Source organism: Rhagoletis zephyria, unplaced genomic scaffold, assembly GCF_001687245.7.
Source record: "Rhagoletis zephyria isolate East Lansing unplaced genomic scaffold, Rhagoletis_zephyria_1.1 Rzeph_scaffold_03244, whole genome shotgun sequence".
NCBI classification, from domain to species: domain Eukaryota; kingdom Metazoa; phylum Arthropoda; class Insecta; order Diptera; family Tephritidae; genus Rhagoletis; species Rhagoletis zephyria.
Window position 1 is genome coordinate 39,948 of NW_016160327.1, and position 23,267 is coordinate 63,214.

General features: G+C 31.9%; 1 protein-coding gene across 1 annotated transcript in view; it reads left to right on the forward strand.

Moving 5' to 3' along the window:
- Positions 1–22,087, forward strand: part of LOC108368670 (octopamine receptor beta-3R-like) — a 33,148-nt gene extending 11,061 nt beyond the window's left edge. Inside the window, exons 2-3 of the mRNA XM_017623558.1 lie at positions 1,535–1,633; positions 21,985–22,087. Of these exons, the coding sequence (XP_017479047.1) occupies positions 1,535–1,633; positions 21,985–22,087 (202 nt within the window). The remainder of the gene's footprint in view (positions 1–1,534; positions 1,634–21,984) is intronic.
- Positions 22,088–23,267: the final 1,180 nt, after the last annotated feature.

Below are 23,267 nucleotides of genomic sequence, written 5' to 3' on the forward strand. Positions count from 1 at the left end.
ATGAAAAAGAAAAACGATCCATTGCTGACTTTGTGTCCATCCGTCTGTGCCACGATAACTTGAGTAAAAATTTAGATATCTTAACAAAACTTGGTACGTGTACTTCTTTTCAGCGTAAGGCGGATGGTATTGAAAATGGGCAAAATCGGATAATAACCATAATCTACCTCCCATATAACGGTAGTTTCCAGAAATACTGAAACTAATATATTTTAGTAACTACTGAACCTTATTCACTCAAACTTGGTACAATTATTTTTTAGGCGAAAAATAAGAATAGTATAATTTTAAGGAAAATTGGCATAACCACGCCCACTTATGATTACATGTATATATCTTGGTAACCAACAACTCCGGCCAAACATGGCACAATTATACAATGTATATAAAATAAATTTCTAACAATATTTTGGAAAACTGGCACTTATGACCACATTTGTATGTGTATCTCGGTAACCATTCGTTAAATTTGTACCAAACTTGGTCAAATTATTGTACTTGACAGATAAAAGCAAGACCTTGAAAATTTTTGAAAATGGACTAAAGTTACGCCCATAACGGTAAATTTCCGAAATACTTGAAACTTCGATATGTCGAAATTATATTGCGCTAGTTTACTCAAAATTAATACTCACAATCCCTTGAAAAGAAGTAACATTGTTATGGAATTTTGGGAAATGGGCGTGGTACCGCCCACTTATAACTATACAACTTTATCACATTAAGTCTAACTGAAAATAGCTATTTACCATCGAAAATATTTCAGATAGGGGCAAAACTACTCCTGCTTACCATGTAACGGTAGTTTTCGCAAAGATAAACAAAATATTTTTAATACTTAGACTTTTTTACTTGCTCCCAGTTCAGTTAAATTATGAATGAAAAAAATTTAACTTCTTTCTTTTTATTTTTTTTTATTGTGGAAAAACCCTGTTCTTTTACAAAAAATTAAGCTACTAAAAAGGAAAGTCGATGAATAAATAGAGAAAGTTTCGAAAGGTCCAATGAAAATGCGCAGTGATTTTTGGTATGAAATATGTACACTCCTTCTTACCCATTTACCATTTTCCAAAATCCTTGCGCATTTTCATTTGTCCATTCAATCCTTTTTTATTTATTTATGAAAAAATTTACAAAAATTTTTTTAATATTTTAATTTTTTCCCTGTTAAGTTTAATAACTTTTTCATTAGACAAAATCTGGAATGATTAATAAATTTCTCAGAAACTACTATGCCTATGATGTTTATGGACGATTTTTTAAGTGGAATATTTTTTTTTAGTTCAGTAGCGATAAATTGCAAATGCATATTTCGAAAACTTGTCTTAATCTCGAGAAACAGTATAGGCACAGATTGGTAATCCACAACTATAAATTAAGTTAACTTATTTCGGCGCTTTTTGTGTAATTTGAAACTCGAGATTTTTCTTGCATAATTATGAATATGTTTTCAATAAAAATTATGCACTTATTTACTATTTTTAGGCTTTTCTCAAAATTTACTGACATACCTTTTCTTCTTATCTATTTACAGAATTATAACGAATTATTTTGTAGTATCTTTAGCCATGGCAGACATAATGGTGGCAGTGATGGCCATGACGTTCAACTTCAGTGTACAAGTAACCGGACGGTAAGTACAAAATACAATTGAAGAAAATCCTTTACTTTTTGAAATAACACAGAACACATGTGAATGGGCAATGACAAAAAAAAGTGGAAAGTTGACTTTTTGCAATATAATTGTGTGGATGTTTAGAGTGGAAGATCGGCCGATCTCGGCAGTCGATTGGAAAACGCCCCAGTCAACATATTTTCAATATATGTACATATTTATATACATATTTTCGGTTGCGAGAGGGTCTTTTGAAACGAATTTTAATATAGGGTGTCCTTCAACCAAATTTAGAACTAGGAAGATATTTAAAAATTTTTATGAGATGACTGCACTCAGCGTTCGATATGCATATAGTGTGCAAATGCTTTAGAAATATGCATATCAAATCTTCTAAAAAAAGTCATTGCAGTTTGGATAATAAGGTGAATTATATTAAGTAGAAGTTGAAATCGTAGACCTCTTAACTTTAAGTATTGAGAATGCTAACCTAGTTATTAAAAATAACCGACCCTTCGTCTATGACAAATTTATTTCCTAGTGACCGGAATTTTTTTATTCATAGCCTTGAAATTTTAAACCCCAGCGAATTTGCGATTTTTTATACAATTTAAACGCGTATACACACTGATCCAAAAGCACAATGGTTTTTACAATCAAGTTAATTTTTGATTTTTTCATCGTAAATACACCGATTTAAAGAAATATGATTGAAGTTGGAGATTTGAAGGCCCATTTGTTAGCTTTCGGAAGGTGCGGGTTCGATTGTCGTTAGGAACGACGTGTATTTTTTGCTTTATTTTATTTTATTTTATTTTATTTTATTTTATTTTATTTTATTTTATTTTATTTTATTTTATTTTATTTTATTTTATTTTATTTTATTTTATTATTTTATTTTATGTTATTTGATTTTGTTTATTGCGTCTGTGATGTGCAGAACACAATCAATCCATGAATAAAACTTATTCAAGTGCAACATTGGAGGAAAAATTTGCAGAAGAAGTGCAGAGATGTTTGCTGATATTTGCTACCTTTCTGAAGGTCCGGGTTCAAATCTTCAAATCCCGTCAGAGGTGACATGTTAATATGATAATAAAAATTGTTGGTTTTGTATCTCCGAATTATGAAAAAGCATCTGTGGAGTGCAGTGTATGAGCGTATTCAAAATTTCTTTAATGTAAACAAGAGTGTAGTTAATATTACCAAGTCATTGTCGAAAATATCAACCATGGCATTCTTAATATTAAATCAAAATCACATTGATTCCTTTTGAAGTTTGAATTTGGTAAAATTGACAAATTTTCGGTTGATTTTATGTTTTAGTGCAGGAAGACTTATTAAACACACAGACAAACATAAGTGGGTTTTTTTTTTCTTATTAGATTTCAAGAAACTACATTGTTTGGGCTTAAAAGTTATTAAATTTTTCATTGCATTTTTCCGGGGTTTGAGAAATTGTTGAGCATGGGAAACCATCGATATATCGATGTTTTTTGCGATGTGTTTGATAATCGATTTTGATTTTTTCAATGCATATAAACATATATTTATTGATTTTAATCCCAAAATTTGCATCCCTACGGCAGTCGCCCTTCGACAGGCACCAAAAAGTGGAGGAGAAAATCTGCTAAATATTTAGCAAAACTGTAAACGCCAAAATTTTATTATTATTATTAATTTTTAATAATTTTTATCCGGAAAGACTAACGCTCGTATCTGAATATACTGTTTTTTATGCATGTTATAAAAGCTCCAAAAATTTATACTACTTTTTCCCCAAAATGCTGCATACGAAATAATAACTTGTTTTTGCTTTGTTTATGCAACGAAGTAGTATACAAAACGACAGGTTGATGCAAAACGATGTACGCTAACTAATTAAATTTTTTTCTTGTATCTTTAAACAGAAATTACCACAAATTTTAAACTTTTAATATCTTAATCTAACTTAACTCAAATAAAATTGCTTGCAGTTTAAACAAATCTGAAATTGGTGTAACTACAAAGTTTTAAAATCCAAATAATATTTTAGCATAGCTTAATTATAATATTTAATTGCTTCCAGAGAAAGTATTTACTTATACGCATCTATATATATATATTTATGTACATGTATAAATTCACTCTTCGCTTTGTGAGTTTAACTGCATTGCATACCGTAGAAAACGAGTATTTTTGAATGCGTACAAACGTGCTTATGGGTATGTGTGTGTGTGTTTTTGCTAAGCTCTCATCTACCTCCAAAAGCATATTTACCCCTCACTCCACCATGCATACAAAAATTGTACATTAAATTCATAACTTTTATCACAGACTCCCTGTACGTTTAGCCAACACTTTCGACAGCATCACGGCATAGTACCAACACATTTGGTTCCGTCTCTTGTATCCCGTCGTCGTCGCGTTGGTGTGGTAAAATTAAAAATGCAAATTGCAAACAGCTGCAAGTGCGTCCTTTACAATTCCGCAACACAAATACCCATACAGCTAAGAGTAAACTTTGCGTATGAGTACAACAACTAGAAAATGAGCTCAAGTTAAGATACAAGGCCATTGCATATATATGGGGCGTTCCATACCAAAACGAACGGGCTTCACACTTCATGTGTATGATTTATTTCGAATTTTTAGGATTGACGGATATACATAAATAATAAATAAATATGAACTTTGCGCTTGATTAATAAATTTTTAAATACTTCATAGCACAAACACAAAAACTAATCGATTTAATAGTTTTCCAAATATGCTAAGAACTGGGCGAGGAAGAAATTTAAAAAAAAATCACACATACACACATTAAAATTCTCTGATAAAAAAAAAAATATTTTTTTCTTGAAAAATATTTTACATACAAATTATGATAAAAAAAAATATTTTTTTCTTGAAAAATATTTTACATACAAATTTTTTGATAAAAAAAATTGGTTTTTGAAAATATTTCATTTCAAAAAAATTAAAAAAAAAATCACATTGGTACCTTGGAGTATTGCGCCATATTTGAGCATAGTATTATGGGGTACACTCAACAATAAATTGAGTTATATTTTTTGTTTTTATACCGAAGTTGAGTAAAATGAGTACATTAAAATTTTTTATATTTTTTTTTAGAATTTTTTTGAGTATGCAATCTTGTAGCTCATTAAGTTTAAGTATAATAAAGAGCAAGTTTTAAGCTACGGCGAAATTGCGTCGATTTTTAATATTTTTTATGGTGACGGTATTTTGCACTTTTTTCTTACGGAAGAAAATGCGCAAAACTGTTTTCAAAGAATTAAAAAAAAAATTGCACCAGTTTTGCAATCGCTTAAAGCTTGCGCTTATTATACTAATTAATTAATGGCCTACAAGACTGTATACTAAAAAAAAAATTTTAGAAAATTATATGAGTGTACTCAAGGCATATTCAACAAGGTAGAAGTGACAATTCAGTCGAGCTCTCTCATACCTGACTGTAATGTCAAAAAATGTAAATAAAGAAGTTAACCATTTGTTATGCATTTACCATATTTGATTGAACTCAACATCTTTGAAATTAAAGTTTTTGTAAATATGAAAATATTTAAAATCTCATCAGAATCAGCTTCATTTTATTTATTGAATTTTCGGTTTAATGTAAATGTGGGAATGCATACTTACACAAAATTACACACTAAATGAAACACATTCATTTATAAAACCGTTTTGACAATTTTCTTGCTTTTACTATCCCAATGTTTTTGAGCATTTATCTTTTTATTCAAATACTTAATTCTAAAGAATATAAAAAATTTTTGATTCTTCTAAATTTACATCAGAACTTAACTTCAATAATTTAGATATTAAATTTTTGCTATTCGAAATTTCCTTTCCATTCATATCAGACCAATATTTGAAATTTGGCCTATCCATTAATGTATATGAAAGGGAGATTTTCTTTCCATATTCAGCATGATAAATCCTGCAACTGGGACCAAACGCGTCCACTTATAAATACTCGGCTGCGATAGGCAACAAATAAAGTCACGACCAGACGTGAAGAGTCCCCTATTGAAAATTTATATAAAGAAAAAATTTTGAATAGTATAGGGTTAAGAGTGGAAATTTCAGTCGCAGTTCAAAAGAGAGAAATGTCGAAATCACTTCTACCATGATAAAAATATAGTAAGGTAGAACCGCTGAGAGTCACTTTTAACACACACACATTTTCATTTTCAATCTCAAGCAACAACAATTTCGAACAATTTCAATTTTTTATTTTCACTTTTATATGATTTTAAAATGTTGGCAAACTTCAAAAAAAAATCATGGCCGATAAATTGAGAGAACGGTTATACCTTGCTATGTTTTTATCATGACTTCTACCTTGTTATGCTTTGAGTGTACTCATTTTACTCAACTTCGGTGAAAAAAAAAATCAAATATACGTATTTTCAAAAACTATTTTTTTATCATACAATTTGTATGTGAAAAATTTTTCAAGAAATCTTTTTTTTTCAATATATGTTTTCATAGATAATTTTGATTTGTGTATGTGTGATTTTTTCAAGTTGTTTCTTCGCTCCTTTCTTGAGATATTTGGAAAACTATTAAATCGTTTGGTTTTTGTTTTTGTGCTAGAAAAGTTTTTAAAAATATATTACTCAAGCTCAAATTTAATATTTATTTATTATTTATGTTTATGCATCAACCCCTAAAAATTTGAAACAAATTAAACACATGAAGTGTGAACCCGGTCACTTTTGGTATAGAACGCCCCATATGCATACATTCAGGGCTTGAAATATTTCCTGCTACATTTGAAAGTGCGAGTATGTACATAATGTACCACACATATATCTATTTTAACGGCCAAATCCTATTGACAAACAAATTGCCTAGGCTAAACTAGTTCTACTTACATACGATAGAATAAACCGCCTAGATCAAACTGGACTGGCCTAAGCCCGCTATCGGAAACCAATTAGGCCTAAGCAGAACTAGTAGATTCTAGTATGAATATTTACATTTCAGTTAGCTTCAAAAAAATAGCCCCCATCCTTCCAACTCCGTCTACGCGGTTTAGCAAACTTAACTCGTTTCTCCTATCTATTGCCTAGGCAAAATAAAATTGTCCGAAAATCGGATTTGGCTTTTGACATACATTAATATGTGTAAGCTTTTGAGACTCACATTTTCTGTTTTTTAATTTTTTTCTCTTAGGACACTTTTTTTTTCAAATATAACTTTGTTCACATAACGGTTGTTTGTAACAGCCAAAACGAATCGAGATAGATATAGATAAATGTATACATAAATGTTCGGAACGAAAAGAGAAATTGATTAAGCCATATCTGTCCGCCCTTCCGTCTGGCCATCTGTCCGTGCAGAAGATAGCTTGAGAAAATAATTGAGATATCTCAAGGAAATTTGGTACCAGGGTAGGTTAGGATTGAAAATGGGCAAAATCGGACAATAACCACGCCCACCTCCCATATAACGGTATTTTCGAAATACGCAAAAATACTGGAACAAAATTGTGGAAAGTTGGTTTTCAACATTAAATTTTTGCATAAAATAAGACAGTTAAAAATTTTTCGAAAATGGGCATGGCTATATCTCTGTAATCCCTTCACCAATCCCCACCAAACTTGGTGTGAACATCGCCTAGAGCCTCACTAAGAAACCCGTTGGGACTTTTTGAAATCAGATATATAACGGTAATTTACGGAAATACAATAATTCAATAACTAAGGACTTACAACAAACTGTTAACAAGACACAAGATTATTAACTTTTCTAAAATGGGCCTTAAGACTAAATAAGTGTATATCGATAAACTTATCGATTTTGCCCGAACTTGTAATTTTTAACACGTTTTCTTGAAATTCTTCGCTATCAAAACCCTTTTGGAATATGATATCGAAAAGATTTTCAAAGCAGTTAGTTTTTTATTAATTTAAAGATTCGAAAAAAATAAATTGCAAATGTACATTTTTTCAAAATTCACAATTTTTTATTTTTATTTTGTCTAAGAAATAATAAAAAAATTGTTTTTGCTATTTTAGTAAACCAAATATTATTTTTATTGTTATTCATTATAACTCAATTTAATAAACAAACAATTGAAAAACAGTATTATTTGTTATACCATATGTATTTATTTATACATTCTTTCGCCTATTTTGTATGTGGGTACTAATGTTGCCAGAAGTTTTTTTCAGCCACACGGGACAAACGCTGCAAAATTCAAAATGATGGTCTTGGCAACTTTATTTATTTATTAAAAATTAAGTATTTGTTGTTCATAATTTTCATTTGAAATAAATATGGGTCGAACTAGTATAACAGATACAACATAAATAAAGCTTTCAAAGCTTGCACAAGGTTCACAAAAACTAACTAAGGTTAAAAAATATTCATCAAAACTTCGATTTTTTAATTAGATTTCCTAGAAAGATTTCTTGTGTGCAGTTTTATAGCCCATTCTATTTTAATATCACAAAATGCAAGCTTAAGGTCGTTAAAAATTACCATTGATTTTTTAGGTTTTTTTTTGTGGATGGTGTGGCGCATTTTCTTCCATATAAAAGTTAGTTTTGTTCATGCCTTATTTATATCGACGCCTTTGTTCGAAATTATCGTATATGCCAGAAACCAAATTTTACTGTAGTGTTTTTTTTTTCTAATTTTTAAAATTTTGTGATTTTTTTTATATACAGTCAATTTTTGGCGTAACTATAAGGATTTCAGCTGCAATATTTAACCAGAGGATGCGTTGTGGGATATAGAACAAATTTGCATCATAAGATCTATTTCGAGATAATAGCATATACGATAAAAAATCAATGGTAATTTGTAGCTATATTTCTCTTACAGGGTTGCATGCAATGACATTTTCTCAATAGCCGCGTTAAAGCTTGACCATGTTCAGTAGCAGTTTGTAGGTTGAAATGAATAATGAAATTGTCGAAAATTCGGGAAAAATTTTATTCCGCCGGAATATTTCAAATTTAATGCAAAATACGGGACGTCCCGACATTTACAGGACATTTGGCAACGCTAGTGGGTACCCCGGTAGAACTATTCATGTAAATTCTTCAAATTCAAAATTTTCTGGGCTGAAAAGAAATATAAAGTATTTTAAGTGCATTTCTCCATGCAAAATCAATCTGATCGTGTGGATCCGAGAGGATTATAAAAAACTGTTTCAAGAAAAAAAAGTTATTTGATGTAATATGTGTCGATGGGTACCCAAGTACCCGGTCGGGCACACAAGGGTTAACGCACTTTTAAATAGAAGTAAAAATTAAAGCTGGAATGCATCAAGTTAAAGTTTGACATGCTTAATACTACTTTAATCTATGCAAAAATAGTTTAAACGCTTCCCTTTAATAATATGTATTCGATCGTATATTCAATTAGTTTTAAGTTATATATGAACTTGTAGGAGTCATGAAATAAATGCACAAAGTTTTATAATTTATTTGCGGAAGGGTTTATTGCCAGTAAATATATTTATATAAAACTTGGCACGGCCTTCTTGGAAAGACCTTTAAGTTTTCACTAATTTCCTGTCGTCAACTTGGCCATGTTTTGAAGAAAGACATTTTAAAGTATTATCTTATTCAAAACGCTTAAATTTAAACTAACTCGTCCCAGCTACTATAATTCAGAAACTCCAGTATCCTTCCCCAATTTTGTTTCTTGTTTTATAAATCTCTATTTGAAAACTTCCGGGAGGCTAACTTTTTGATTATTTACATATAAAGTTTCACTATGATTCTTTTGACTATTATTAATTTCTATTGTTTTTGCTACTATTATATAACAGTATGTAAATTTACATACATACATATATAGTTTTGTGGCTTACACATTTGGCTCTATGTCAACTTGATGCAATGTGTATGCATACACATATGGATACGTATACTCAGGCAGAATACTCAGTTCCTCTTTGCGGTATGTTTTTGTGTGGGCTTATCATTTCATTTGCGGCCTTTGTGTGTTCTCTACAACTAACTTGCGACCGCAACAATAAGTTACTCATACGCCATAGCATGCGAGCGACTAAAGCAGGGAAGCAAGTAATTAAGTGTACGCTTTTTGGTGTTAAGTTTTGATATAATGCAAACAAATTAAATGTCAAAAGTCCCCTCCGATTTAAAATATGCTCGGTTACTTATATGTGTGACAGCCATATTTAACAACAACTTCAGCATGTATGCCGGTATAAATAGTCGCTGAAACTCTCTTATTTATAAATTTATTGGTACGACTTTTTGTATTGAGAACAAACTTGCAATTAGTCGGGTAGGATTTATTAGAATTAGATACACTAAGGAAGATCTCAAGGTCGACAGACTCAAAGAAGGATGCTTAGTACTAAAAATATATGTTCAATGATCTATCCAACTCTCAAATTGAGTCACAACAAAAATTTTAAAATTAAATATATGACCACAAATATCTCTCAAATCAAATTTTTTAAACCCTAAAAAAAGAGGTTTGGGGATGCAATTGGAAAATTTTGTTCACAAGTCGGTCTAAAGTGCGTTAGGATCCAGGTACTTTTGTATGTCGGCCATGAAAAAGCGTCTTACGAAAGCTCATTTGCCACTTGCGGTGGCGAAAATATATATATGCATAGACCAAATGCTTCACAAAATCTATTTGCACCAAGTCTTGTATTTATCGTATTTTTTGGCATTTCTGGATTTATAAGACTTGCTAGCAATGTTGCAATCATTTCGTTTCGTTGGAAAAGTAATATAATTTCTTAACCATCCATCTGTGTATTGATTTTATTAACATAGTTAAAGTTATTTCTCATAGTTATTTTTCAAGAAAGATCTCAAAGTATTTGCAACTTTCATCCTGATCTCAACTTAGGATACTCCTCGACTCCTCAACTAAAATTGCGTACACGACCCAGTATTTACATAGCAAGGGGTTGCGTTATCCAAACGATGGTATACATATATTAAACCTTCTGTATGTGTATTGACTATATAAGTAAATAGTTTGGTTCTGCGTGTTACCACTCTAAAGGACCACGATTCGATTCCTGGTTAAAACAACATCTCCAAAAATGTTTGCCTAGCGGAGGCTGCGTTAAACTACACATTCCTTTATTTGTGTAAAAATATCTGGCCGCACACCACAAATTGGAGGAGAAGCTCGGCCTAACACTTAGTAAAGGTGTAAGCGGCAAAATATTTGCATTATTATTATTAAGCTTTGTTTTGCCTCAATATCCTCAATTCTCTTGGAGGAAAGACTACAGTGTTATTAGAATGGGAGCTGTGGCATGAGTAATGTGACCAAGGCTTGGAGCGTAGTCAGTGTTGCGTTTATCCCGAAGGCCGGAAAAGACTCTAATGGTTCTCCTAGTGATTTTAGGCCTATCAGTCTGTCTTCGTTATCGCTAAAACCTCAAGAGAGATGAATATCTTTCAAGAGCTCAACATGCTTATTGCAAGGTCGGTGGATACTACACTGTAGCAATAATGAAGTCTATTCATAATCTGGTGGTTGAAACTAACCTAATAAGGCTTATCTGCAGCTTTCTTTGTGACATAACTGTCGCAGCGGAATGGGGGAGCGCCTGCAACTTTCCAGAGGAACTGGAAAAAGTGGGAGTGCGGTTGTTCGACTGCGGCTCTCAGACAGGGTCAAGTAAAAAAGGCGTTGGTTGTTTTGTACTGCTGTCGGGGAGCTATTGGTAAAAAGTAATTCATTAGCTTTATCGAACCAGATTTATGATTATCTTGTTTCACGGGGCCCTTGTCTGGTGGAACCCGCTTGTACATTAGGAATTAGTGGAGCATTAGGAACGACACTGGCGCTTAACGTCATGTTGAACACGGCCCATGAGGATATTGCAGATAGAATTGTGGCAGCACGAACTGCTATTATGCTAAGGGAAACCGGATGGTAACACTCCGGATTTCCGGGCGGCTTTGGCTTCGCCCTGAACACATAGATTACAGCGCCTCCGAAATGCCTCCCAGCTCCTTCTCTACCTATACTCAGGTTTCGGGACTTCTGCGGTAAGATTAGGAATTTCAACTGATCCCTTTGGTATCAGCTGTCAAGAGCAAGGTGAAGTGGAATCATCTCCACACTATTTTTTAGACTGTCCAACCATCGCGAGGCTAAGATGGAAGCATTTTGGCTCGCACTCCTCAACTAACACTGAGCTCTCAGTGGTCGTAATTAGCCGCATTCGAAATTTGTTAATTGGCTCGCCACGTTAGCCTAACCCAACCTAACCTGTACTTCTTTGAGCTATGAAATAGGTGGCCACATTCGGCATGAGGGACATGATGGTAATAAGGAGGCTGACTGCCTTGCGAAACAGTGGGCTAACGTAGTATTTTATGGTCCGGAACCCTTTTTCGGGCTCACCAAAGCACTGATAAAGGAGACCATAAGTAACTCGGCAAAAAAAAATGTCCAGGGTAAAAATAATTTATCTGTCCTTCAAAAGAAGCTTCAACGAAACTACTCAATTTAGGCAAAGAGCAGCTCAAAACTCTCTCTAGGTACTACACGGGGCACTGCTGCAGGCTTAATCCATTTGAAATTTGATGCAAAGCGCCCTTGGAAGTGCTAGGCTACATTAAAAGCTTCAAATGTAGGGCGGAGGGTTACGCACATATAGATCACTTGAGAGCTCGCGGTTGTTCTTTCGCTTATTTTTCAATGAAATTATAAAATATTTGTTTACAACTATATACTGTTTTCAGTTTCGGTGGTACCCCTCAAAAATACTCATACTCGAAATCCTTCGGAGAAGTCTAGCTAAAAAGCTCGACATTTTTACGATGGTTTTTATTAATACTGGACAAAGATTGAAATTTGCATTTTAAAGGTTTTTGTTAAAGAATAAACTATAATTTTTATAAAAGTATATTTAAAATTAAAAAAATAATAAATTATATAATCAAACCTTGTCAATATGTGAGCACTGCAATGCCTGGAACATACATACCTAAATACATAGTGCTTATATTTTAAATAAGAAAGCTGACGGACTGTGGCGCATATTCTATGAATTACTTGTGGTTACAGGTATTTAATTTATTTGCAGGTATTATGTATATGCTGCTAACGCCTTTTTGCTTTTTCCCCCTTGTTACGACTCCACGTTAGTTTGAAGTCAAGTAAATGTAATGACTTAATAACACTGCAGGGACGAATAGCTTGATTAAATAGAGCTTTAAACCTTCCTTTAAATTTAAATATTGATAATTCACTTTCATCCTTATATGCCACAACGACGCACACACACAAAGTGCAGAATAAATTCTCAACGATAACGAAGCGAAAATATTTCGCATACATTTAGGCTTCAGTTACGTATCCGAGTGAGTATTATATGTTACTGAGGCACGAGTCAACCGCACCGACAGATATAACAAAATAAGTGTGTCGCTATTGCAGCAATGTCAGTGACTACGGTGAAACCGTCAACGACCCAATTAAAACTCATTTAAATCATGACTATCTACTTACATACATACACAAATAGTATGTACTACTTGCCTTGATAAATTCTTCTTCTTTTCTGCTTCAGTTCTTGGCAGGTAAATTTATTATGAAAGGAACTGTACCGGCGCTGACAGCAATCAAAGGCATTTTTTGCTAGACTTCATGTGCCATTACCCAAAAACTTCTACCTTTCTTGTATGCGCTTTCTTACGGTTGATCGCTCTACGAAAGGCACTATGCCACCAACTGCCGTTGTCATCGAAGGGAGGAAGTTGTCTGCCCATTGCCGCCCCATTCCATTTCATTTCGTTCACAATCACCGCCGTGGTGTCGCCAGGTGATAAATTCGCTTGTCAAAATGAGCGAAGGTGTTGTTGTACAGGTGGTAGTGCCAGTAATTCAGACATATTTACATGTATGTATGCAGGAATGTGTATTTATACTTGAAATATGTGATTGGGAAAGTATTTCACCGTCCATTGCGCCACGATCCCTCCAACATTCCAGTTAGCTTTAGTATTTTTTACCCTTGCCAAAGACGCAAAGGCACTTTTCACTTTTTCGTTTGCTCATTTTTCAATGTTTTTTTTCTTTATTTTAGTTAAAAAATTTTATGCGAATTTCGCTCGTTTCGCGAATCGCTGCTGTAGATTATATAATGAGCTGCACGACCACGCTCAAGTGACTATGTACAAACAGAGAATATGCACGGGTTTGCGGGTAATAAGTGAAATGAAAACGAATGGGGCGAAGAGACTGTGACGGTGTGTTAATATACTTGTACATGCATATGTATGTATGTATGCATGTTAATATGTAGGTAGAAAAATGCAGTACAAGTTTCCTTTACTCGAAAAGTTTGGCAAATGAAATGATTATGACATTGTTGGGAAATTGGCAAAAAACGAAATAAAGGAAACAGCAGATAGGGAATAACTAGGGACATAGAAACTCGCAGCAAAACTTACTTGTAGTTGAAAATGGCGCTGAAATTGCGGTGGCATAATGAATATAGTCATAAAAATATTTTAGTGCAAGACAAATATCTCATAGGTACAATTGGCATAGTGATTGCAAATTGCAAACGAGTTGGAAACGGACCTGTTAAATAATGATTAATAATCATAATGATTATTAATTAAAGCATGTTCTTGTTGGGCAACCATTTAATGATTAAATACGATTATTTGCACCTTTTTAATGATTAATAATTAATTACTTTCAAAAAAAATTTAATTAATTAATTAATTAATTTTAATTGCATAATTATTTCGTTATTTTTGATTACTTCCAATTATTTTTGAAATTTTTTAATTACCCGATTAATATAATTATTTAATTATTTCTGATTGCAAGATTAATACAATTATTTGATTATTTTGAATTGTTTTGGATTCTTTTAATTATACGATAAATATAATTGTTTGATTATTTTTAGTTTATTTCAACTTACGAATAATATATTGTACAATGTTCGGGAATGTAATTTCTGTGGTTACTGCTGTAGTGTGAATGATATATAAGAAATTAGCAAATTAAAAGTTCTTGTCAAACACCGCACAGTGTAGATATTGACAAAATGTAATATGTTGAATACAAAAACATCTAGCGAAATAACAGCATTTTAAAGCCTTTTAGATAGAAAATCGAGCAAAAATAATTTCGTTGGATAAAAAAAAAGTTCCTTCACCTTTCAAATCACCTTCAAATTAGGGGGTTCTCAATTTGTTTTAATTTTTTTTTAACTGAAAACAGTATGAGATGAACTCTTTAAAAAGTTTTAAACAGATATTTTTGTTGTTCCTGCATCAAGGAATCCTTTTCAGTGGTAGTAGGAACCGCAAAAGGCATTTTGTATATTATTTTAAGTTCATTGTATGCTTTTTTTAGGTCAAAATAAAGACAAAAAATTTTAATATACATACATCCCTATGTCTATATGGAAGATCTGCTTCAATGTGGTCTCTACAAAATTCTTTCTAGAAGTATTAATGAATAGCAAAAACAGTTCACATTAAAAATGCTTATGAGAAATCATTTCTTACTTGTAAACTACAGTACAAATATTTACTCGTACAGTGAATTTGGTTTCAGTTATTTAAGACTAACTTATAAAAATTTGCTTGCCAAACACAGCTGCATCTATTTGGAAAAACAATAAAAAAATAATCATATAATTAGAAATAGTCAAATACCTGCAGAAAGTCAAATATTTACAAACAATCAAATGATTAAAAACAATCAAATAATTAAAAATAATCAAACAATTAAAAATAAAGAAATACTTAAAAAAAAAGACAATCTGATTATTTCTAATTATTTGATTTTTTTAATGGCAATTAATAATTAAAATTAATAATTAATTATTAATGCCTGAGTTATGTAAGAAAATTAAAATAATCATTAAAATAAAAAAATGAAAAAAAATAATGATTACTAATCGTAATGGAAATTTAACACATTATGCATCGGCGTCAAAAAAAACTGACTGTGTAAAAATCCTACGGGTTTAAGTAGTTAAAAAGGGCCTTCTTTTTCTCAGTTTCCAAAATCTGCGTCATACCCGAATCGTCAGTCTTTTGAATGGGAGCTTTACTCAGGTTCACTTAACATTACATTTAAGTAGTATCTAGCGCGCTGGAGTATTTTAATATGACTACTTGATTTTTTGTAAATATGTCCCAGACATACTAAATATGTACATAACTGTTGAAAAATTTGAACGAAATAAAATATGGCCATGAAACCCAGAGACAAAATAATTCGATGACAAAAAATTATTAAAATATTTATTAAAAATTTTCGAATCATTAACAATTTTTTCAGAGAAAAGTTATGTATGTTATTAATCAAAATAAATATTTTTCTGCCAAAACCGCATTTGTTTTGAAAAGTCATGAATGAAAAGAAAATATGTACATGAATAACCACATACATACATACGTTTATTTATTTTTTCATTCAGTTATTTTTAGAGAACGACAAACTAGATAGCTGTCGGCGAAGTGTTGAAATGCGAAATATTATTTAAAATTATTTTTTGTTTTATTTATATAAGCAAGTTTTAATTTATTTATAACGTCGTTTTTCATGTTCTATTTATTTTGACATACACGCTTATGTACATATGCGTATATACAGATGAAAACTCAATTTATTTCTTACCCTAAGCTTTATGTGTCATCCGCCTACATGGCGTATGAGCAACATCAAAGCAAGCAACAACTTATTTCTCTTTTGTATGTACTATATATACGGTGACCATATTTATGAGAGCCGAATACGGGACAAAAAATAATTTTGGAAATTTTTTTCACACTGTTTTCCCTGAAACAGTATCCCTATGGAAACATCACAAATTGATAGGATAATTTTCTCGAGATTTTTACCCCGTAAAATTTGTTAAAAAAAATTCGTTAAATTTTAGTATAACAAAGTGCACTTTAAGTCGGTAAGGTTTAACACTAATTTTTGTGTTACGCATTTTTTTCATATAAAGTAAGTATGTATGTTCGACCTTTTTTTTTGAAAGAAAAGCAAATGAGCAGCACTTTCCACTCGCACTTTATTATACTAAATTTTAATGAGTTACAAAACTGCAAACCAAATTTGTTTCTAAAGATTCTAATTAAAAAATTTGAAATTTTGGCGAAATATTGTAGAATTAATTTTTATAGTTTTCGCACAAAGTTGGAAGTTTGGTATTATATGGTTTTTGTTACTAAAAGAGCTTTACTTTCATAAAATAAATAATAAACTGAGGAAAAATAGCCAAACTTACTAAAATGTCGAGTCCTAATTTCTATTTTGGCCGCTGTATGTATTCCTCGATTCGAACCACAGGCATTCAAATTAGAAAATAATAACTGTTTATAAAGAAAATTACAATCATATACCGACATCACTTAAAACTCGTTCATTGGCAATGCTATTTTAATGAGCTGTTAAGGCGTCGGAACACCGAATACGGGACAAATACAGGGCATTAAAAGAAATACAGAACATTTGGCGTCCGTATAAAATAAATAAATTACCAGGACAATGGGTCAAAAAAGAGGACTGTCCCGTATAATACAGGACGGATGGTCACCGTAACTATATATAAACCTACTATAGTATACTATTCAATTAACCAACACTTTTGAGTGAAAATTCAATTTTTTTATTTTCATTTCTCCTTGCACGAATACAAATTTCGGTTGATTTACTTTCTTCTTTGATTTTGCGACACATCATTGAACTGGGGCAAAGGGTATTTGCAAATTATCACAGATCTTTTAAATAAATTCTCTTAAAATAAGATAAATGCATTCGCGAGTATTAAAACAAATTTAAAATTTTTTCTAGCCAGCGGACCCCTTACTATTGAAGAACATCGAAAATAAGGAGATCTGGTTTTTTTAAATCGGCTAATATTTAACCGTGCGCCGGTTAAATATTAAAACATAAAACTGTCATGCATGTGTATTTTATTTTTTGAAACCTTCTGAAGGTACTTATTCTTAGATTATCAAAAAATATTTATTTTAAACTTCAAAGCCGTGCCTCCTGATCACCGTATTTTCGTTATTAATGTCTTTAAAGATGTAACTTTTTATCAATGTCAAGTAAATTCGATTTCTGGTATTCAAAACATTTAGAAGTTTTAGAAAAAATTCTAAAACGCCATGGCAAATATTCGAGTGTACTTCTTGTCCTTCCTTTGTAGGCAAAATGAAAAATGATAATATTTCTCAGCGTACATACAGTTGCTGCCAGTCAAAAGAAGCAACTAAACGAAAGAAAGGATTTGTTAATAATCGCAAAGTCTTTCATGTTAAACAATTTTTGTAATTTGGTTTTTTTTTATTCATAGTTGACTAAAATTCCAGGCTTTGTACAAAAACTAGGAATACTCAACAAAATATCCATTAATGAAAATTTCCAGCTTGTTTATTAGATTTTTTTGAAATAATTTGAATGTTAGTGAAATAAGTTTGAAGTTTCTTCAAGTTAACATTAATGTTTGAATTTTTTTTTTTGTGTATGAGAAAGTGGCATTATTTTTATTTAGGAGACAGTTCACAAAAAAAAAAAAAATCTAAAATCTACGGTAATTTGTAGGAACTTCAAACTGTCATCATATTCTGCTAAAATTCAAAGGGCTACAAAATTGTATACCCAAAATATTTCTAAAGGATTTAGTCAAAAAGCTGGATTTTCATGAAACCTAATGAAAATTTCATCGAATTTTCCTAGTTTTGTACAAATGTACATGCATGCATACATATATATATACACATGTACATACGTTTTCAAAAGTTTCCAACTGAAAGATCAATGAGTTAATACTCAAAGAGTTGGAAAATTATGCATGAAAATTGATTAAGCACTAATGGGGGCATTTAAGCTGTAACAAACACAACGGTACAGAGAAGAGTTTGTAAAATGAAAAAGAGATATTCAAGATGAAATTTCATAGTATTTAACTACAATTGAAATGCTGCAAAAATTGCCTGATCTAGTTAGTAGAGTAAAACAAGAGAGAATAGAATAAATTCAGCCTTATCATGAATTTCATTTTCCCCGAACCGGTTCACTTTTCAATTTTGGTTTCCATGTATTTACTATGGGGGATTTAAAATTTTCGGGTGAATTTTTTTTTGGGCTACACTCAGGATAAGGCAGATTATTTCAAAGCAGCGAAAATGGATCGATGATAAAAACTTGGATTACAAAAAGCGAAAGACCTACTTTAATAAAAAAGCTTACTACTCAACCTGGGAACTATTTTGGGATTGTAAAGATTTTCGTAATTCTCTGGAGTTATCGATATAACAGTCAATAGTTTTAATTGATTTTGTTATCGAAGTTTTTATCAATAATGTTATCGCTTTTGGTATCGATATTTTCGGAATTGTGGATATAATAAGTGATATTTTTATCGACTTTGTTATCGATTTTTTAATCGATATTTTTAACGGTTTTGTTTGCGATATTGTTATTATTTTTGTTATCGATTTTGATATAGATTTTGTTAGCAATTATTTATCAATTTTATTATCGATTTTGTTATCGATTTTGTTATCGATATTTTAAGAAATATTGTTATCGACTTTGTTATCGATATTTTTAATTGTTTTGTTATCAATATTTATCGATTTTGTTATCGGTATTGTTATCAATTATTTATCGATTTTATTATCGCATTTGTTATTAGTATTTCTATCAAATTTGTTAGCGATATCTTTTATCGATTTCGTTATCGATATTTTTTATTGATTTTTTATTGATTATTTTTCGATTTTTATGTCAGTTGTTTATCGATTTTCTTATCGATTATTTATCGATTTTTTTATCGATATTTTTGCAGTCAATTCTTATCGTTTTTCTAATAGATTTTTGTTATCGATATTTTTATGGATTTTCTGATCGACTTTGCTACCAATAGATTTGCAATCAAAATTTTTGTCCAATTTGTCATCGATTTTGTTATCGATATTTTTATCGGTTTAGTTATCAATATTTTGTTGGATGTTACTATCGATTTTGTTATCAATAGAATATAAAGGTAAAGATGAAGATAACGGAAAACAGAACACCAAAAATGTTATTAGAACGAACACGGGTAGGGATAGGGATCTAGATAGAAAAAAGAGAAAAAATATAACTTTAAGCAAAAGCAGACAGAAAAAAGAGAAAAAATATAACCTTAAGCAAAAGCTGATGTATGTACAGGTGTATGTACATACGTACATTTTGCCATGCAAAAATTACTTTCAGCGTTTTCCTAATTATCAAAGTATTTAAAAAACTGATATTTCATGCCATGACTTCATGAAGAATCGCCACCTTGATGCCTTTAAACCAGACAGGGTTTTATCAGGCCCGAGTAGTGATTCAGCTGCTACAAAACTATATCAGAATTTAAGCTTTCTATATCGATATCGTATTCGCAATATTAATTGAGTTTCTCGACAGTTTTTGCTTTTGCAAAATTGGAAAAAGCCAAAAAGCCCAAAAGGTAGAAGCTATGGCTATTCCCGAAATTAGTTATAGAAACATATATCTAATCTTCAGTGCGATTGTGCTGACTTGGGCATTCGTACAAACTATTTGCGATAATTATCAGTATACATGAGCGAAAAATGAAAGCAAGCGCGCCCACGAATACAATGGAATATCCAAGTGTAGAAGTACCTTTTCTGTATTCGGGAAGAGCGGCAAAGAAAGTCAAATGGGGCAGCGGTATTTGGTCTCGGCCCAAACCAATTGGTAGAAGTTGGTACATATTTTTTTTAAGGAGACAATATTAGATAGTTTTTACTCATTTAGGATAAATGAAAGCGAAAGATGGTGCTACCAAAGCAGCTGGATTTTCGTCTCGGGCGATACTATTCATAGATACCCAGAGAAATTTCCAATGAAAGGGTTGCCACGTTTCTATGTAATACAAACATTTATTTTGTCACCTTCAATCAACATTTTTATTTTATGTATACACAGTACATATACGATCAAAAGATATGTACCATCCATTCCAGAGTATTTCGCTATAGGGTTGCCACATAAATTTTATAGTAAGGAATTTGCTCAATAGATATCGAAATATTTTTTTTTGTTTATTTCCAAAATATTTTTTTAAAGCTATCCAAATCATGAAAACTTTAACAAGTATATGCACTCCGGGCAAAGCTCGGTCAACCTGGTACTAAAACAATAATACATTCAACAAAAACGCATAAATATGTAATACATAAATGTGGACCCGAATTGTGGCACCCGTGATCGAATGAAATACGATTCGAATCGAACGAAACAAAATGACAGCTGTTTTCTCTAAAACACATTTTTGAACTGAAAACAGCGAACTCGCTACCAAAGGCTGTAAAGAAAATTTCGAAACGAATTTGATTCCATCACGGATGCCTTGATTCTGGCCCCATTTTACATTAAATCCAACAATTACTCTGCACTTAAAAATTTTTTTAAGTTTTGAAATGTTTTAAGTTTGCACACCATTCGTTTGGCAGTCTCCCACAAAAAAAAGTATTGACAACGAAAAGTATTTCCATAAATAGTTGATAGAGATACAATTTCACTTTTAAATTGGTTATGGTCAGTGTTAACTTTTCATAATTATTTTAGTTATATTCCATGTTAAAATATGTATGTTTTCTTTCGAGAAAATATTGATCGATTTTTAGTCTTTGTTGGCAAAAATTATAGAAAATAAAATACAGCTAAAAAATACGTACATCTTCCTAGAAAGTGGTAAAGTCCGTGCACTATACTAGAGTACTACATAAAAAACAAACCACTTCCACCACGAATTTTAAAATTAGTGAGATTTAAAAAGGAGCAATTTTTATAGTTAAAGAAACACTGAACTAAATTTTGATGAAAAATCGTTTAGGCATTTCTGCGCAGCCATGATTCTTATGCTGAGTTTTCACTAGGCATTAAATGACAAAATTTTTAGTAACAATATTGGGCATTAGAAAATACAAGTACCACTATATACATATAAAGAGTCATTATATCTTTTTCCGCATGGAATTTTTTAAAAGAAATACCGTTTTGCCATCGTAATGCCTTGTGGTAATTCAGCATTACCGAAAATATACCAGATTGGTTAAAAATGTAACCTATATATGTTGCTGTGATGGCAGATACTTAATTTGATATTATCTAAAAAATCACATATTTATACCCTCAGGACTACTGCTCCGGCACTTTCATAATTACTCGCAATCCGACCCCAAATGTGCATTCGGAAATTTAGAGCAACCTTTAAGAAACATCATTCATTTGCAATATAAATTTATACCTAGGTACTTGTCCTAAAAAATTTTTCATTTACACCCATAAGTTATTTGTTTTGACTATCATAAATTGTAAATCATTTTCTGGTTTACTTTGCCTTTCAGCTGGAATTTCGGCACGTTTGTTTGCGATTTGTGGAACAGTTTGGATGTCTACTTCTCAACCGCGAGCATTTTGCATTTGTGCTGCATATCCGTGGATAGGTGAGTACTTGCATACCTAAAATATATAAAAAATGCACTGAATACTTGTATTATTTACTTGTCACCACATATACAAATATTCAGTCCAAGTTAGGAATCATATTATAGTCTGAAGTATGACACGGCATACACGGTGCGTCTGACTCGCGAGTCGGTTTGGATGTGTTCGTGAGATTAAATATGTATTAGTTACACCGACATGACTCTGGCCTGACTCTGAGTTACTCAACTGTGTGTAGTCGAAAGGCGAGTCAACTCGTACATAAATGAGAAACGAGTCAGTCAACCAGACCGGTCTCAGAATCATTTTTATGTCGAAAGAAATACTCATTTTAGACTCATAAATTCTGAGCACTCCGAATATTGTTTAATGGGATGTATGTAGCTTATTGGACTGCCAGAATTTTAACTACTTACCTCATTGAAACTTTCGTCTTAACGTTTGCCCCACATATTCGCTGTTTAGTTCCAACTATTTCGAGAATCTCGAAGGATGTCCGGCTTGCGGCACATTTCGCAACTCCATTTTCAACTGTTGTTGTAACCACTACAAACTGTCATTGCCAAAACCACATAGACAGTTCCACATTCGCAAGAGAATAGAATTTCTGCATTAATCAACAAAATATCTCAGTAGGCGCGCATGGACTGCATATGCGCTTACACATACATATATTCCTGTTTGGCCTCTCCTCTCCTCCGATTTGTTGCGTGCACGCTGATGTTGTCACACAAAGGGGAAGGACCTACAATTTTACGCCAACTTCGAACGGCGATTGTAATTTTATGAGAAGCTTTTTTTCATGACAGAAATACCGCTGTTAAGAAATAACCTTTTTTCAAAATTTTTTGCGATGTTTCTTTGACCATGGCTTAAGCCCAGGCACTGCGGAGTGGAAGCGCGCACTGCTTACCCCTACACCACAGCGGCATATACATATATGGATATGTGTATCTATACAAACATATGTATATGTATACCTACATATTTATGCATGTACGTACATTAAGGTGGTCAAAAAAAATTGCCAGATACCGGGGCACCTTCCCAAATTTATAGTCTTGCCGAATGAGGTGCTGGCAGCAAACTATACTTTTTTAAGTATAAATTTAGACGATGCTCATGAAACGTTTATATTTTACTCTAGAAGTATATTGTACACATTTTAGCCAAACGATTGGTT